The 17,994-nt window shown below is 44.9% G+C and overlaps 1 protein-coding gene across 1 annotated transcript in view; it reads left to right on the forward strand.

Annotated features, from left to right (window-relative positions):
- The window catches only part of LOC112414827 (mucin-16-like), a 36,988-nt gene that overhangs the window by 9,365 nt on the left and 9,629 nt on the right, over positions 1 to 17,994 (forward strand). The window contains 12 exon segments of the mRNA XM_024767486.1: positions 4,652 to 6,281; positions 6,283 to 6,559; positions 6,562 to 7,303; positions 8,354 to 8,511; positions 8,605 to 8,672; positions 12,100 to 12,272; positions 14,396 to 14,431; positions 14,653 to 14,718; positions 14,997 to 15,100; positions 15,737 to 15,804; positions 16,629 to 16,681; positions 16,684 to 16,773. Of these exon segments, the coding sequence (XP_024623254.1) occupies positions 4,652 to 6,281; positions 6,283 to 6,559; positions 6,562 to 7,303; positions 8,354 to 8,511; positions 8,605 to 8,672; positions 12,100 to 12,272; positions 14,396 to 14,431; positions 14,653 to 14,718; positions 14,997 to 15,100; positions 15,737 to 15,804; positions 16,629 to 16,681; positions 16,684 to 16,773 (3,465 nt within the window).

Raw genomic sequence — 17,994 nt, forward strand, 5'->3', positions numbered from 1 at the left:
TCCAAAGAGCAGGAGTAGTAATAATGTGTGGTTGTAGCTACTAACAGTAGCAATAACTCTAGCAATAGTAGGTAATAGCAGGCAGCAGCAGCAGTAGTAGCAATAACAGTAGTAATAGGTGGTAACAGTAGTAGTAACAGCAGTAACAGTAGTAATAGGTGGTAACAGTAGTAGTAACAGCAGTAATGTTAGGTAGTGGCAGTGGTAGTAGTAATAACAGCAGAAATAGTAGGTAGAGGCAGTGAGAGTAGTAAGAGTAGTAGTAGTAGGTAGTAGCAAGAGTAGTAATAACAGTGGTAATAGTAGATAAATAGTAGTGGTAACATCTTATTACAAAACAGGAGGCATTGTGCTTGGGGCATTTTTATCAAGACTCTGAGATGACCACTGTACTTATTCCTACTTTATAGATAAGAAAATGGAGGTCTAGCAAGATCTGACAACTTAAAGAGCCACACATCTGTTTAGTGGAGGAGTCAGAACACTAATGTGGCGTAAGAGCCCAAGCTCTTAAGCACAAAGATACATGATCTCTCTCAAGCCAGAGGAGACCTGCTAATGTACATATTCATCCACGCATTTGTTCATTCAGTCAACAAATACTTGTTGAGCACCTACAGTATGCCAAGCAGTCAGACATTAGCAGATATTACCAGGCAGACTGGGAGGGGTGGTACAGTGCAGGTTCAGACAGTATGATGAGGAAACAGTGAGAAGGGAGAGATGGATTCCTACATGGATTTGTAAAGGTAGATTTGAGCTAGGGTTTGAAGAAGGGCAGAACATAAAACCTATGAGAGATGGGCATGGCAGATAGAGAAAACAGCTTGAACAAAGGCTCAGAGGGAGCGTACAGAGAACATCTGGAAACAGGGGGTGGTCAAGAATTCATGGAGGAGTTCCCACATCTACTTCTCTGACTGATATGCATTGAGGAGACAATAAATATATCAGAGAAATTTATAGAAAGTGACTAGAACTTTGAGGATTTTGTTTTATAAATACAAAAAAAAAACCCAACCTGAAACCCATTTTCAAAAATCCATTTGTGGGCTTCCCTGCTGGCGCAGTGGTTGAGAGTCCGCCTGCCGATGCAGGGGGCACGGGTTCGTGCCCTGGTCTGAGAGGATCCCACATGCCGTGGAGCGGCTGGGGCCGTGAGCCATGGCCATTGAGCCTGCGCGTCTGGAGCCTGTGCTCCGCAACGAGAGAGGCCGCAACAGTGAGAGGCCCGCGTACTGCAAAAAAAAAAAAAAACATCCATTTGTGTGGGACTTCCCTGGTGGCACAGTGGTGAAGAATCCACCTGCTAATGCAGGGGACACGGATTCAAGCCCTGGTTCAGGAAGATCCCACATGCCGCGGGGCAACTAAGCTCACGCGCCACAACTACTGAGCCCACATGCCGCAACTACTGAAGCCTGCGCACCCTAGGGCCCATGCTCTGCAACGACATGCCACCACAATGAGAAGCCCGCACACTGCAACGAAGAGTAGCCCCCAACTCGCCGCAACTAGAGAAAGTCTGAGTGCAGCAACGAAGACCCAACGCAGCCAAAAAATATTTTTTAAATCCATTTATAACCTCATTCCCTAGCGAATGGCAACGTTAACCACAGTCTTGTGGGTTATCCGTGCTTGGCCAAACTTCCCAGGATCTCCTTCTCACTTCCTAAATAGTTTATCGAAAAAGGTAAAGTTCTTAGACTTACATGAACAACAGTTTAAATCCTAGTCTTGACACTCTAGATGTAATTAAATATCAAAAATCTCTGCGGGGGCTTCCCTGGTGGCGCGATGGTTAAGAATCTGCCTGCCAATGCAGGGGACACGGGTTCGAGCCCTGGTCTGGGAAGATCCCACATGCCGCGGAGCAACTAAGCCCGTGAGTCACAACTACTGAGCCTGCGCGACGGGAGAGGCCGTGACAGTGAGAGGCCCGCGCACCGCGATGAAGAGTGGCCCCCGCTCGCCTCAACTGGAGAAAGCCCTCGCACAGAAACGAAGACCCAACACAGCCAAAAATAAATTAATTAATTAAAAAAAAAAATCTCTGCGGGGCTTCCCTGGTGGCACAGTGGTTGAGAGTCCGCCTGCCGATGCAGGGGACACAGGTTCGTGCCCCGGTCCGGGAAGATCCCACATGCCGCGGAGCGGCTGGGCCTGCTGAGCCTGCGCATCCGGAGCCTGTGCTCCGCAATGGGAGAGGCCACAGCAGTGAGAGGCCCGCATACCACACACAAAAAAAAAAAAATCTCTGCGTACTGGTTCCAGTAGCTACTTACTTGATGATCTTGGATATATTGCTTAAGCTCCTATCTGTAATGTGTGGGGAGAAATACCTACATCAAAATAGGTATTGGGTGCATTAAATAAAGTCAAGTCTTCGGATGTACTATCTAAAAATTTTAACCTCCCTGAGGATCGGCTCTTTCATCCATAGAATAAAAGTGATTACTATGTAATCATAATTTTAAAGGTTTAAAATGATAATTAATATAGGATACTTAACAAATGAGAGGTCTCCAGTTATGATATTATTATTTGTAACCGAAAGTGGGGCCCAACTGCTTACCGCTCAAAAGCCAATAAAGAGGCAAGGTTGGTGGAAAGTTTGCTTTATTTTGGATGCCAGCAACTGCAGGGAGAGGGGAGGGCAGACTCCTGTCCAAAGGCCAACTTCCATCCCCACAACCAGTGGGCAAGAGCTTTTATAGACGGAGGGATGGGGCTACATGCAGAAACAGCACAGTCAGCTCTCACAGTCATCTTGAAATTGGTCATCAGTGGTCTGACCAGCATCATCTTGATTGTTTTAAGTACAGTTTTAGGGCCAGTTTGTTTCCATTTCTTTGAGGCAAATTCTCGGAATTGTGTCAGCTTATGTCATGGCTATGGTCTGGTCATCATGTAATTTCTTCCACCTGGTAGGGGTCTCTACAAGACAGCTCACAGGATACGGCTCAGAATATTATCTATAGCCCTTGAGAAGGACCTAAAGGTCCTTGACTTTGCTTAATGACTAAACTATCATTTAGTCTTGTTTGACTGCTTTTCTTTGCTTCTGCATTTTCTCACTTCTCTGATTAAACTTATTCTTTGGCTAAAGTGTTTCCACAGACAAAAGGCACGCTGAGGACATGGGGGTCAGCGACAATAGGGTCCTGCTCCATTTCAGTATCATATTCTCAACTGTCAGTTCCCAACCAGAGATGCGTATGAAGAAACTGCCTGTGGTGACAGAACACTTGCCCAGATGATAGCCTGACTGACAGACTCAGGATCTCTGTGAGGGTGTGTTCAGAATAGATAGATATTTTTTTCAAAGCTAAACAAATAAATATCATCACAGCTCTGGTTAAAAAATGAGCAGTGGTCTAATTTTCTGGATCATACTTTTTCTCTCTTCCTTCTCCTACTTTCACTCATTTTAGATTAGTGATTATTCCAATATGGTCCTGAGGTATTTATACTCTCTTGAACTTGGGCAATATAGCTGCCACCTGTGTCTATAGTTAATAAAAAGAGCAATTAGATTTATTCGGATTTTGGAGAGCTCTTTCATTTTATGTGCATGGATCTTATTTTTTTAAGATTTATTTATTTAATTTATTTTTGCCTGCGTTGAGTCTTAGTTGTGGCATGCAGGAGCTTCTCTGAGGCATGCAGGATCTTTCTTTGCAGCACACGGGCTTCTCTCTAGCTGTGGCATGCAGATTTTCTCTCTCTAGTTGTGGTGCGCAGGTTCCAGGGAGTGTGGGCTCTGTAGTTGTGGTGCGTGGGGTCCAGAACGCATGGGCTCTGTAGTTTGCGGCATGCAGGCTCTCTTGTTGAGGCCCGCGAGCTCAGTAGTTGCAGCATGCAGGCTTAGTTGCCTCACGGCATGTGGGATCTTAGTTCCCTGACCAGGGATCGAACCCACATCCCCTGCATTGGAAGGTGGATTCTTTACCACTGGAGCACCAGGGTAGTCCCATGCATGGATCTTTTTTAAGGAAAGTTTTACTCCATTATGTTTTTGAGTTTTGTTTCTGTTGTTATTATTCTGATTTCCACCTGAGAAAAAAATAATAAACCTTATGTCGGTTTCCATTTTCAGTTTTTTCACTGTTCTCTTTTTATTTTCATGCTCTTAATATTTATAATAAACTCATAAACTGATTTTTTAATATATTTTCTTGGCCGCCGCACAGCATGTGGGATCTTAGCTCCCCAACCAGGGATCGAACCAGTGCCCCTTGCTTTGGAAGTATGGAGTCTTAACCACAGGACCACCAGGGAAGTCCTATAAACTGATGTTTTAAAATTCTGTTCCTGTTCTAAATAAATACTTTTAAACAAACAAACAAAAAAAGAATTCATGGAGGAGTTGCAGCCCAAGATGAGTCAGGTAGGGTGAGGGAATGCCAATCACAATTCCTTTTCCTATTCCAGAAGCATCACTGGCACACCCCAGGCAGACATTTCTCTCCCTTTCCTGATGTGGAGAAAAAATAAGCGATTGCCAACCCAGCAAGTAGTAATCATGTGTCCCTCCTACAATTCACAGAACTATCAACAGGAGGGAAAGAGAGGGCAGAGACAACTGCCATGGTTCTGAAGACCACTTCCACAGTGACTTTGACTACCAGAGTCTCTACTCCCACTTCAGGTATGCTGTCTCTCCTTAGGACATCAGATAAAACAGCCAGCATAAGCACAACAGGAATGATCCTCACAACCCCAGATGTTCCAAAGATGACAGCCTCATTTGTCACCAGACCTGGAGACAAGACCAGCACAGTAGTTCCCATGACAACCCCATCTATTTTCAATAGAGGACCACAGACTACACCCTCACTGGTCCCTAGTTCTGGGGCAGAGACCAGTGCAGCTGTTCCAACTCTGACTGTTTCCTTTGGTGAGCCAGAGACCACAACCTCATGGGTCACCCATCCTGTAGAGACTAGCCCAACTGTTTCCAGGGCAATCCTGAATGTTTCTCATAGTGAATCAGACAGCACACCCCCAACAGCTACAAGTTCTGGGGAAGAAGTCAGTTCAGCTGTTCCAACTCCGACTGTCTCCCCTGATGTACTGGGGGTGGTGACCTCACTGGTTACTAGTTCTGGGACAGAGACCAGCTCAGTTGATCAAACTCTGACTGTTTCCCCTGGTCAGCCAGATGCAACAACCTCATGTCTCCATTCCACAGAGACCAGCACACCTGTTTCCAAAACAACTCTGAATTTTTCCCCTAGTGAATTAGACACCACATCTTCAGCAGCCACCATTCCCAGGGCAGAAGCCATTTCAGCCACTCCAGTGATGACTGGCTCACCTAGCATACCAGCGATGGTGACCTCACTGATCATTAGTTCTGGGACAGACACCAATATAATCTTTTCAACTCTGACTGAGTCCCTGCATGAATCAGAGTCAACAGTCTCCTTGGTCACCCAACCTGCAGAATCCAGCCCAACTGTTCCCAGAACAACCTCCGATGTTTCCCATAGCACACCCTCAATGGCCACCAGCCTTGGGACAGAAGCCAGTTCAGCTGTTCCAACTACATGTATCTTCTCTGGTGTACCAGATATAGTGACCTCACAGGCCACTAGCTTTGAGATAGATGCTAGTATGGCTATTCCAAGTCTGACACTTCCTCCTGTTGAGCCAGTGACCACAGCCTCACTGGTCACTCAACCTGGGGTGCAGACCAGTCCAGCTGCTCCAACTCCAACTGTCTCCTCTACTGTGCCAGGGCTGGTAACCTCACTGGTCACAAGTTCTGGGGCAGAGACCAGTACAACTTTTCCAATTCCAACTGATTCCCCACACAAACCAGAGACAACAGCCTCTCACGTCACCCACTCTGGAACAGAAACAAGTTCAGCTATTCAAACTATGACTGTTTCCCATGGGAAAACAGATACAACAGTCTTACTGGTCACCCATCCTGAAGAGACCAGCCAAAGTATTCCCAGGACAACCCCCAATGTTTCACATCATGAATCAGACACCACATTCTCAATGGCCACCAGTCCTAGGGCAAAAGCCAGTTCAGCTGTCCCAGCTACAACTGTCTCACCTGGTATGCCAGGGATGGTGACCTCACTGGTTACCAGTTCTGGGGCAGAGACCAGTACAACTTTTCCAACTCTGACTGATTCCATGCACAAACCAGAGACAACAGCCTCATGGGTCACCCATACAGAAACAAGTTCAGCTATTCCAACTATGACTGCTTACCCTGGGAAGCCAAATACAACAGTTTCACTGGTCACCCATCCTGTAGGACTAGACTGTTCCCAGGACAGCCCCCAATGTTTCCCATAGTGAATCAGACACCACATTCTCAGTGGCCACCAGTCTTGGGGCAGAAGTCAGTTCAGTTGTTCCAACTCCTACTGTCTCAGCCGGTGTACCAGATATCAGGACTTCACAGGTCACTAGCTCTGAGACAGACACCACTATGGCTATTGTACCTCTGACTCTTTCTCCTGGTGAACCAGCAACCACAGTCTTATTGGTCACCCATTCCAGTGCAGAGACAAGCACAAGGTTTCCTGCTTTAACTAAATTATTTTTCCTCATTTACCAGAGATCACAGCTGCACCATCCATCCCACCTGGGTTGGAGACTAGTACAGCTCTTCCAAATCAGACTGTTTCTCTCAGTCCACCAGAAACATCCTCTCTCTTCACCACAACTGTGACCAAGACAGCCAGAGTTAATCTAACTCCAACAGCTTCATTTGGTGTTCCTGCAGAAACAGCCTCACTCTCCACCCATCCTGGGACAGACATCAGCGCAACTATCTCAGCTTTAGCTCTTTCCCGTGGTTTACCAGAGACCACAGGCTTACTGGCCACCAGGCCTGCAATAGAGGCCAATACAAGTACCCCAGCTCTGACTGTTTCCCCTGGCATTCTTGGGCCTTCCAGGACCCCTGCAACAAATGTTGGGCTTTATCCTGTACCTTCCAGAATGTTGGGCTCTATCCTGTACCTTCCAGAAACCTCACCACCTACAACCTCAGTTGGACTCCCAGAATTTCCCAAGACTGTGACAGGGGACACCGTGACCTTGATAGCATCAGAGACCCCAACACCACCTAAAACCAGTCATGGGGAAGGATTAAGTACAACCACTGTCCTGAAAACCACCACTGCTGAGACCACTCATTTAGCTGCCACAGGTTCAGGTCCCACTGTGGCCGAGACCACAATCACCTTCAATACACTGTCTGGAAGTCCTTTTGCCCCTGTGACCACACCTGGAACCTCTACCTTGGCCTCTGTGAGTGTGACTTCAGGAACAAGTAAGAATAACTTTATTGTGGTCAAATATAATTTATTTTTATATATATATATGAAATAATATTTGCTATTGTAACCATTTAAAATGTACAATTCAGCAGCATTAATTACACTGACAGTATTGTGTAACCATCTCTACTGTTCTCAATCACCCTGAACAGGGTATGTGAACCCATTAAGCAAGAATTCCCCCTTCCCCACTCCCTCTAGCCCCGGGTGACCTCTAATCTACTTACTGTCTCTATGAGTTTGCCTATTATAGATAATTCATATAAGTAGAATCATCCAAAGTATTTTTCCTTTTGTGCCTGGGTTATTTTGCTTAGCATAATGTCTTCAAGGTTCATCCATGTTGTAGTGAATATCAGAACTTCACTCCTGTTTAGGAGGAATAATATTCCATTGTATGGATGTAGCTCATTTTATCTGTCCATTCATCTCTTGATGGACACTCAGGCTGTCTCCACCTTTTGGCTATGGTGAATAATGCTGCTATGAACATGGGTGTACACCTGTCTGAGTTCCTGTTTCCATTCCTTTTGGGTATACACCTAGAATAGAAATTGTTAGGTCATTTGGTGTATTAGTTTGTTAGGGCTGCCTTAACAAAGTACAACATACTGGGTGGCTTAAACAACAGAAATCTATCATCTCACAGTTCTGGAGGCTGGAGAGGGACCCTGAGAGAATGCACAGAACATGTACTTTGGAGTTATCCTATCTTGGTGGTGAGGGAGCTGGGGTATTTATCCACCAACTCCCATCAGTCATTGCTAGATGGATGATCCCTGGGCCTAAGTCCCCTAAGACAAAGAGATGCAGGTGCTGGTGTGTGCTGAAATGGTAAGAGCCAAGGGGAAGTGGGAGTAGGGTGACCAACTCTGCATCCCAGGAATCCACATAGTCCCAGCAAACTGGGATGGTTGGTCACCTTATGTGAGAGGGCCCTGGACAGGGATTGCTACATGAGGTGTCTCAGGTAGGCCAGACCCCCAACTAGGCAACGGAGTTAAGGTATGTCCTCAGAGCCTTACCTCCTGCCCCCAGACCAGGCTTGACTCATTTTACTATCCCCACCACTGCAGCTGCAATTCCTTTCTTGATGCCTTTTACTGTCAACTTCACCATCACCAACCTGCACTACACGGAGGACATGGGAAACTCGGACTCTGAGATATTCAATGCCACTGAGAGAGACCTGCAGCACCTGGTAAAAGACCCCCACCAATGCCCACCTTGCCCCAACACTACCACACCCTGCTATCTTGGTCCCTCCTGCTAATCCCCCTCTCATTCTTTCCAGCTCAGTCCTCTGTTCAAAAAGAGCAGCGTTGGTTCCCTGTATACCAGCTGTAGACTGACCTTGCTCAGGTGAGACTTCCTCCAGATCACCTCCAGAAACGTCAATTCTCTCCTTTCTTGGTCCCCCACACCCTGGTCAACCACAGCTACTTGTGTATCATAGAGGATCAAAAGTGCTTGGGTTTAGGGGCTTCCCTGGTGGCACAGTGGTTGGGAGTCCGCCTGCCGGTGCAGGGGACACGGGTTCGTGCCCCGGTCTGGGAGGATCCCACATGCCGCGGAGCGGCTGGGCCCGTGAGCCATGGCCGCTGAGCCTGCGCATCCGGAGCCTGTGCTCCGCAATGGGAGAGGCCACAGCAGTGAGAGGCCTGTGTACCACAAAAAATAAATAATAATAAAAATAAATAAAAACACAGTGGAAAGGAAAAAAAATAGAGAGTGGAAAGTTTCATTCTCTGACTAGGAAGAAAAAGCAGGTTAAAAAAAAAAAAAGTGCCTGGGTTTAAAGCCCTCCTCTCCCACCTGCTAGCTGTGTGATCTTGGGCAAGTCACAGAACCTCTCTGTTCTTCAATCACATTATCTATAAAATGGTGATAATAACAGTACCTTACTCTTGGGGTTGTTAATTGTTCATCACAATACCTGACCCACTGTGAGCATTCTATTAATGGGATCTCGTAGTGCCAGCTAGTGTAACATCTTTGCCAACTGTGTTGCCAGAATCCCTGACACTCTCACTGCCCCCAGCTCATCTCTATCCTGCTGGGGACAAACTCTAGACACTGCAGCTCTGCAGTTTATTCCCTGAAAAGAGGTACTGAACCAAAGGGGGACACAAAACAAATATAGATTACCAGTAGGATATACTGCAATTTAAAAACTCTCAAATGGGCCTGAACTCTGCAGAAATGGCCTCTCTTCTCCTCTCTGTCCCCTGAGGTCAGTGTGCTCAGGACCCATTTCTTACACTTCATGATGCTATGGCCTTTCCACAAGGTCCTTCATTCAGCCAATTCAGTCATCCTGCTGAAGAGGTGGGTTCTCTGCCCCCATCTCTCCATAAGATGGGAGAATTAATAATAATAATAATATTGCCCATACTACATACCACACAATAATCCAAGTGGTTTGCATGTTTTCATTCATTTCATCCTCACAAGAACACGATTATTATTCTACCTTGCAGACGGGACACTAAGGCTCAGAGTAGTCAAGTCACTTGCTTGAGAGGAGTCAGGGTTTGAACCCAGGTGTTCTGGTTCTTGAGTCGCTCCTTTTAACCACAATACCAGCAGTGCTCAAGCTTGCTGGGCTCAATAGCATTTTACATTCTTAAAAAGTACCCAGGGACTTCCACGGTGGCAGAATGGTTAAGAATCCGCCTGCCAATGCAGGGGACACGGGTTCGAGCCCTGGTCCAGGAAGATCCCACATGCTACGGAGCAACTAAGCCCGTGCGCCACAACTACTGAAGCCGGCACGCCTAGAGCCTGCAAGCCACAACTACTGAAGCCCGCGCCTAGAGCCTGTGCTCAACAAGAGAAGCCACTGCAATGAGAAGCCAGTGCACCACAACGAAGAGTAGTCCCTGCTCACCGCAATTAGAGAAAGCCCGCGCACAGCAACAAAGACCCAATGCAGCTAAAAAAAAAAAAAAAGTACCCAGAACTCCAAAGAGCCTTAAGGGTTATATCTGTCCATCTTTACTGTATTAGAAATTTAAATGGAGAAATTTTCATTTACTTCAACCAAAAGAGAGAGAGAGAGAAAACTCAGTAAGTTGTAAGCAAAGATTTTGTCTTTTCTGAAAATTGTATATATTCTTATTTGATTCTACACCAAACTGCATCAAACTCAGTTAATGGTAATTATTAAAAGTTGGTTGCAATCTGGAATCTGAAACCATATTAAAGAACTTTATGTGCTTACCAAAAAATGGATAAATTTTATAAAGATTTATTCATTAATTCACTAAAAATGATAATCCCATTACAGGTTAGCATAAATAACATATTTTTATGAATAATAGCCATATTTCTCCTACCGCCCCCCCCAAAAAAGTGTAATGAGAAGAGGGTTATTGCTTATATTTTTCCAAATTTTTTAAATGTCTGGCTTAGTAGAAGACACAGAAGGATATCTGCTTCTGCATTCCATATTTTACAATATTTCACCTGTGGCCTCTGGAAAAAATCTCACTGTATACTCCTGAAAGAGTGAGAGTGAAAATAATGTCTTAGTACTACTAAGCAATATTTTTCACTTGGTGGATGCCCTGTGAGTTTTGGGAACTTCAGGGGTCTTTGGGCCACGCTTTGAGAACCACTGCACTATGCTGTATAGACATATCATGGGAATGCTTTGGATAGCATGGATAATAGCAAGTAGAATTCCCAGACAGGGGAGGGATGGGAACTTTCTTCCTACCTGCAAAGCTGGGTGAATCACTGTAGGGTCAGCTTAAATTCAGGACAAAGCTATTTTTGAACCATCTTTCCCTTTATTACTTAACTAATTTTCTCTGTTTCTCTCCAAACCTGGTTGCCTACCTAACATGTGTTCCCAAAGAGTTGACCTCAGCCTTTGGACTTTCCAACTTGAAATAAAGCCCCTCCTTTCAGGCTCCACAATAGTTGTCACACAACATCACAGCCAGCCATGGGGGTGATTCACTCACATTCTCCAAGGTCTCTGATCCTCTTGCTTTTCCCTTCCACATGCTACCTGGCCCCAGGATTCTCAGGAGTTTCCTCCCTGGGAGCTTTACATCCCCAACCCCAGGGCCCAAGCAGGACTCAACTGTTAACTAGAGTGGACACTATCTTTATTTACCTTCGTGAGTGGACAGGGAAGGTACTAGGGGCTGGTAGTGAAACAATGAGCTTGAAGCAATTAGTAAAAAGAACAGGCAGAAAAAGAAGAAACTGAGCTAAGGAGTAGCCCTAGAGAGTACTGCACTTAAGGAGGTGAGGGGATCTGGATCCCCACATGAGACAGAAAAAGACATGTTCAAGAAAGCAGATAAAACCTAGGGAAGAGTGCCGATCTAAAGGAAAAAAAAGGGTACAAATGAACTTATCTACAAAACAGAAATAGAGTTGCAAATGTAGAAAACAAGTACCTCTCAAACCAGGGAATAAGAGAGGGGGAGAGATAAATTGGGAGATTAGGATTGGCATATACACACTATTATGTATAAAATAGATAACTAATAGGGACCTACTGTATAGCACAGGGAACTCTGCTCAATACTCCATAATGGCCTACATGAGAAAAGAATCTAAAAAAGAGTGGATATATGCATACGTATAACTGATTCATTTTGCTGTACACCTGAAACTAACACAACATTGTAAATCAACTATACTCCAATAAAAAAAAATTTTTAATTAAAAATATAAAACCCAAGGAGTACAATTGAAGGAAGGTGTTGTCAAGAGTATCTAACCCTCAAGTGTCTTTCATGTTCCTACTCCCATGTCCCTCCTTCCCCAGGGCTGACAAGGATGGAACAAGCACCAGAATGGATGCGGTCTGCACCTACCGCCCAGATCCCACAGGCTTCAGGCTGGACAGAGAACGGCTGTATTGGGAACTAAGCCAACAGACCCATGGTATCACTCGGTTGGGCCCCTACACCCTGGACAGGAACAGTCTCTACGTCAATGGTGAGCAGTTCTGCTGGCTGTAGCTGGGGTCTCCTCTTGCTCCCTAGATGGGGTCTCCTTGCAGTGTAATTTCTCTGTACCCACCTTCATAGTTCTGGACCAACCTAGAATTTCCATGGAGGCTCAGTTCTCTCCCCTGAGAACACCTAAAAAGGAACTTTCCAGGTCTGGAAATAAAGGTTTCCTCCAAAGTTTACTTCATTTCAATGACCTTTCACAGAAGCCCAAATAGAACATGCAGACATCAAAGAAGAAAAAGGGTAAATAAAGCAAGCCCATGGTGGCCATTGGGGTTAACTCTTCCCCAAGGGGCAATGGGTTCCCAATGCAGTGACTGCACTTCTTTCTCTTCCTTATGGCAGCTTGTGGCCCTTTACTCACTCTCCAAGGGCCAGCTGGAACTACACCCCACCTAAGCAACACACAACAAAGGTGTTAGTAATGCTTTTGGCAACAAATTCCTTTGCCACAATGCTCTTAGCAACAGCACCTGCAATACCACCTGTACTAAAGGCTAATATTTATTGAGGAATTCCTATGTTCTAAAGCATTATATGTATTATGTCTTAGTAATCCTGCCCAGCACTCTATGGGGTATTATGTATATTTTACAGAGGATCAAACAAAGCTCAGGGACAGAAATCCATTTTCCCAAGATCAGACAGCTAATACATGTGGTAGAATCGAGACTCAAACCTAAATTGACTCGAAAATTTAAACCCACCTAATTACTAGGCTACAGCTCAGACTAACCCAGCTATAACAAACCTCAAATCTCAGGATGGAAAAGTATATTAAGGGGCCCCTAATACAACAATTTAAACTAAGTAATTATGTCCCCACTATATCACCTTGGACAATTTCTTTCTACCTGGATTAAAATCTGTTTTGTATTTCAGCAGTCCTTGGGAATTACCTAAAAGTAGTAGTTAACCACTATGGGTTTTGGTGAATTATAGGTCTTGCTTTAATTTAGCCCTGGTCCTGCCTATTGCTTACTCTGTGGCCCTGGGCAAGTCATGACCTCTCCATACTTTGTCCATTTTTAGAATGGAATTTTTTAAAAAGTCACCTACGAACTTGGACTGGAACTACACCATTGACTTTCCTGGGTCGCCAGCTTACAGAGGGCAGATCTTGGGACTTTTCAGCCTCCATAATTACATAAGCCAATTCATTATTTAAAAAAAAAAAGTCACCTAAGTGTGAGTCAAATAAGATGAAACCTGAATAACCCCAGTAAACCACAGGCTCCACTTGGTCAAGTCTCAGAGAAGAGTTTCATTTCAAGAAACCCAATGAGACTATTAAATATAAAATAAGTCTAAGTTTTACTTGCATTTCTTACAGAGCATCAAAGAGGATCCAATCCATTATCCAGAACCATACTTATTCAAATCCTCTTTCCTCCATTTTCTCATATTCTCCAACTTTATACTCTCTGGCTGACCCCCCAAGTCTGTCTCTCTCTCCATCTCCCTCACTATTCTCAGTCCAACATTACAGAAGTCCAAGAACTATGCTGTCAAAGGTCAAACTTTGTCTTTGGAGAGCTGGGTATTGGGAGAAACTCAACAAGCAAGGACAAAATTATATGTCATGGATGAAGAGAACACAAATAGGGCTGGAAACACACATAAAATTGCTGTCATTATTTATTTGATGAGGTTGATATTATTCCAGGCACCTAGTAAATCTCCACAATATTGAGGGTGATTTGATCATTATTTTCTTTAAGGTTAATGGTTATGAGGATGAAATTATCAGGAGCATCAGAGTATGAGGCAGTTAACTCATAAAGAATAGCCATCTTTATTTACTGATGAATCTCAAAGAAAGCACTCAGTAAGGTCTGTGAGCTTGTGTTTCCAGTTCTACACTTCATTCCTTTTTTTTTTTTTTTAAGTCTTTACTGAATTTGTTACAGTATTGCTTCTGCTTTAAGTTTTGGTTTTTTTGGCTGTGAGGCATGTGGGATCTTAGCTCCCCGAACAGGGAATGAACCCGCACCCCCTGCATTGGAAGGTGAAGTCTTAACCACTGGACTGCCAGGGAAGTCCCCCTTCACTCCTTTCTTAACCTTCTCCCATCATCTTACTCTTTCTTTCTGCCTCTCTCTGCAGGTTATAACCATCAGTACTGGATCCCCACCACCAGCAGTGAGTAATGAGGGCTCAGATATTCCCATGACCCTGGGACCCTTCCTTCCTCAGCCTGCTCCCTGGGAGGAAAGTATGCCCCATCCTCCAGATACTCAGCCCCACAATAGCCTCAGACCAGCAAAAGTCTCAGGTTAAGCTAAGGTAGAGATGCAAGTTTCCATTAATAACTCTAGCCTCTCGTTACTTCATGATAGGATCCAACAGTTTTATTCTTTCAGCTCCAGTGACCTCTGCATTCTCTCCAGGACCTCCAACATCTCTGACCTCCACCCCCAGCTCCACAGGTCTAATCTCTGGGTCATGAAATTTCAAATCCCATCTAGTGGCTGATGGATTCTTGCATGGTCTGGACCCTGATGCCCACACAGCCTCAGCCTGTCCCACTGTATAGCTTGCTCCCTAACAGCCTCACTTCTGTTCCTGCAGGGCCCAGACATCCTTCCATTCTCATGCACTTACTGTTTTTGGAACTCAGCTGTGCTTGGTTCCTCCTTGTCCTCCAAATCTCATCTCAGCACGTTCTTGCTCAGACCATCTCCTAGAAAACAGCTTTTCCCCATAGCTAATCTCTATTCTATTCCTATTGATATGAACATTTCCTTCCTGGAAATTACTGCTATTCTGTGGGCAAGGATGTGGATAAAAGGGAACCCTTGTACACTGTTGGTAGGAACGTAAATTGGTATATTCATTGCAGAAAACAGTATGGAGGTTTCTCAGAAAACTAGAAATAGAACACTATATGACCCAGCAATTCCACTCTTGAAAAAAACAAAAACTAACTCGAAAATATTCCTGTGCCCCAGCGTTCATAGCAGCATTGTTTACAATTGCCAAGATATGGAAGCACCCTAAGTGTCCATCAACAGATGAATGGATAAACAAAGATGCGTGTGTGTGTGTGTGTGTGTGTGTGTGTGTGTGTGTGCGCACAATGGAATACTACTCAGTCATAAAAAAGGAAAAAAATTTGCCATTTGCAGAGACATAGATGGACTTGGAGGGTATGATGTTAAGTGAAATAAGTCAGACAGAGAAAGACAAATACTGTATGATCTCACTTATATATGGCATCTAAAAAATACAACAAACTAGTGAATATAACAAAAAAGAAGTAGACTCACAGATGTAAAGAACAAAGTAGTGGTTACCAGTGGGGGTGGGGGGAGGGGCAACACAGGGGTTGTGGAACTCAGGTCTCCCTTGCTTCAAGACCTATGTTTGTTCTTCCACTGGCTCCAGTGGCCCCCTCCAGCCCCAAGAGACCTCCATCGCACTCACTCTCCCTACCCTTTATTCCAGGTCACAAAACTGTACAGAGGCAGCCAGCTACAAGACATATTCCACTCCTGCCTGGTCACTAACCTGATGTAAGCTGAGATTGGAAGCATTGGCTGAGCTGGCGGCTTGAGGCTCTGACCCCCTGTTGGCACACCCTTGAACTGGAAGGTTCATTGATGTGGTGCCCATTCTTCTCCATGTCCCTGACAGCTAATCTTACCATCTCCTTCCGTATGTCTTCGGGGTGCAGGAAAAGGATTAACCTCATGGAGCCACCAACCCCTTGCACCCACCTCCTTCTTGGGAAATACAACTTTCAGCTAATAATAGTCCAATAATAACATTCACCGTGGCCAGGCTCCCTGCTGAGTACTTTCATGCAAGATCATCTCATTTAATTCTCATAACATCCCCCAAGAAGTGAATGCAATGTTCATCCGCAGTGTTCACATGGGAAAACTGAGGCTCAGAGAAGTGAACAGCCCAAGAGCTGTCAAAGTTGGGTTTGAACCCAGGTCTCTGAGGGATGGGTAGAGGAACTAGGACATCTATACTAGAGAAAGGGAGGATCATGGGACACAGTGCTGACTTTGAATGTTACCAAACTTCAGTTCCTTTGTCTTTAAAATGGGGCTAGTTATAATAATAGCTTCCACCAGAGCGATGGGGAGGGAATGTGGAATTCACTTCTTAGAGGTGCACAGTAGACATTCATTATTGTTACTGTTATTGCTTCTATTCCCAACCCCTAGAAGTCTTTCCCTTTTTGGTCAGGGTCTCTTCTCTTGCCTGGGGGAAGAGGCAGTCAGATACCCACAGTGCTTGTCCCTAGGTCTTTGACTCTATAAAACAGTAACTCAGGAGACACTGCTGGTGTTGGGTGCTGGCTGAGTTCCATGGCCTCTGTTCCTAGGCTGGATCCCATGTCAGTCAGCATCAAGGTACTGTTCTTCTCCAAACTGGACTCCTGATGAAGCAAGTGTTTCTAGACAAGACCCTTAATGCCTCATCCCACTGGCTGGGTGCCACCTACCAGTTGACAAATGTGCATGTGACAGGTATGAGATAAGGTGGGGGAATAGGTTCATGGCTGGAAAAGATGGTTTTATGAAGAAGGATAGGGCTTCTGGGTAGCAGTGAAATGGATAGAGGCTGCAGAGGAAAAAGGGGGGCTTTCTGGAAGCCCATGTTGATGATTCATGGCAATGTGTCATCCAACAGGATGCAGGAAGAGAAAATGCAGCGATTGCAACCAAGGAAATGGTTATTTTACATGTCAGTTTTTCGAACCCAGAATGTAAAGGATCCTGTGTTTCCTTCTTAGGCTGCAGTTATGAGTCATGCATTGGTTGATTCATTCATTCATTCAATGTATACACCATGAAAATAAATAGGCACTGATGATACACTGTGATAACCACTATAACAGGGGAATTTCAAAAGTCTGTGGGAACCCCCAAAAGGGATACACAATTCTCTCTTGGAAAGTTTTCTAGAGGAAGTGATGAAGAAACTGAGATCTGAAGGAGAACAGGACCTAGTTGGGGGAAAGAGATGGGCAGCTGTGCTACATGTGTCTATAACCTAGAATATAGAAAGAACATGTCATTGGAGGAGGCTTTAAGAAGTTTGGTGTGGCTGGAGCATACACCTTGACATGAGACATGGGAAAGCCGTAGCTGAAGATGTGGGCAGGGACTTTCCTGGGCACTGGAATGGTTTGTGGAGGAACGGAACACACCCAGAATTCTACTTTAGAAAGCGCATCCTCTCCGTGTTACAAGGACAATGACTGGGGACGGGGAGGAAGAACAGAGGCAAGAAGACACATTAGGAACCTAGGTCAACAAAGGTGTGTGATAGATGCCCACTGAGATGGTCAGCACCTGCACCTGCCAACTCTGCCCCAGAGAAGCCCAAGCTCCTCTTCACCACATCCTAGTGAACTCTCATAATGCTTGGTGGAGAGTTGGACAGGCAGACAGATGAATGGATTCAAGGTGGACAGGTAGATGAATGGTCTTCTGTAGGCCACTTTTTTTTTTTATTTTATTGAAGTACAGTTGATTTACAATGTTGTGTTAACCTCTTCTGTACAGAAAAATGACTCAGTTATACATATATATATTCTTTTTCATATTCTTTTCCATTATGGTTTGTCACAGGACATTGAATATAGTTCCCTGTGCTGTAGAGAAGGACCTTGTTTATCCATCCTATATATAATAGCTTGCCTCTGCTAATCCCAAACTCCCATTCCCTCCCTCCCCCACCCCCCT

Source organism: Neophocaena asiaeorientalis, unplaced genomic scaffold (genome assembly GCF_003031525.2).
Source record: "Neophocaena asiaeorientalis asiaeorientalis breed wild unplaced genomic scaffold, Neophocaena_asiaeorientalis_V1.1 scaffold87, whole genome shotgun sequence".
Classification (NCBI taxonomy): Eukaryota; Metazoa; Chordata; class Mammalia; order Artiodactyla; family Phocoenidae; genus Neophocaena; species Neophocaena asiaeorientalis.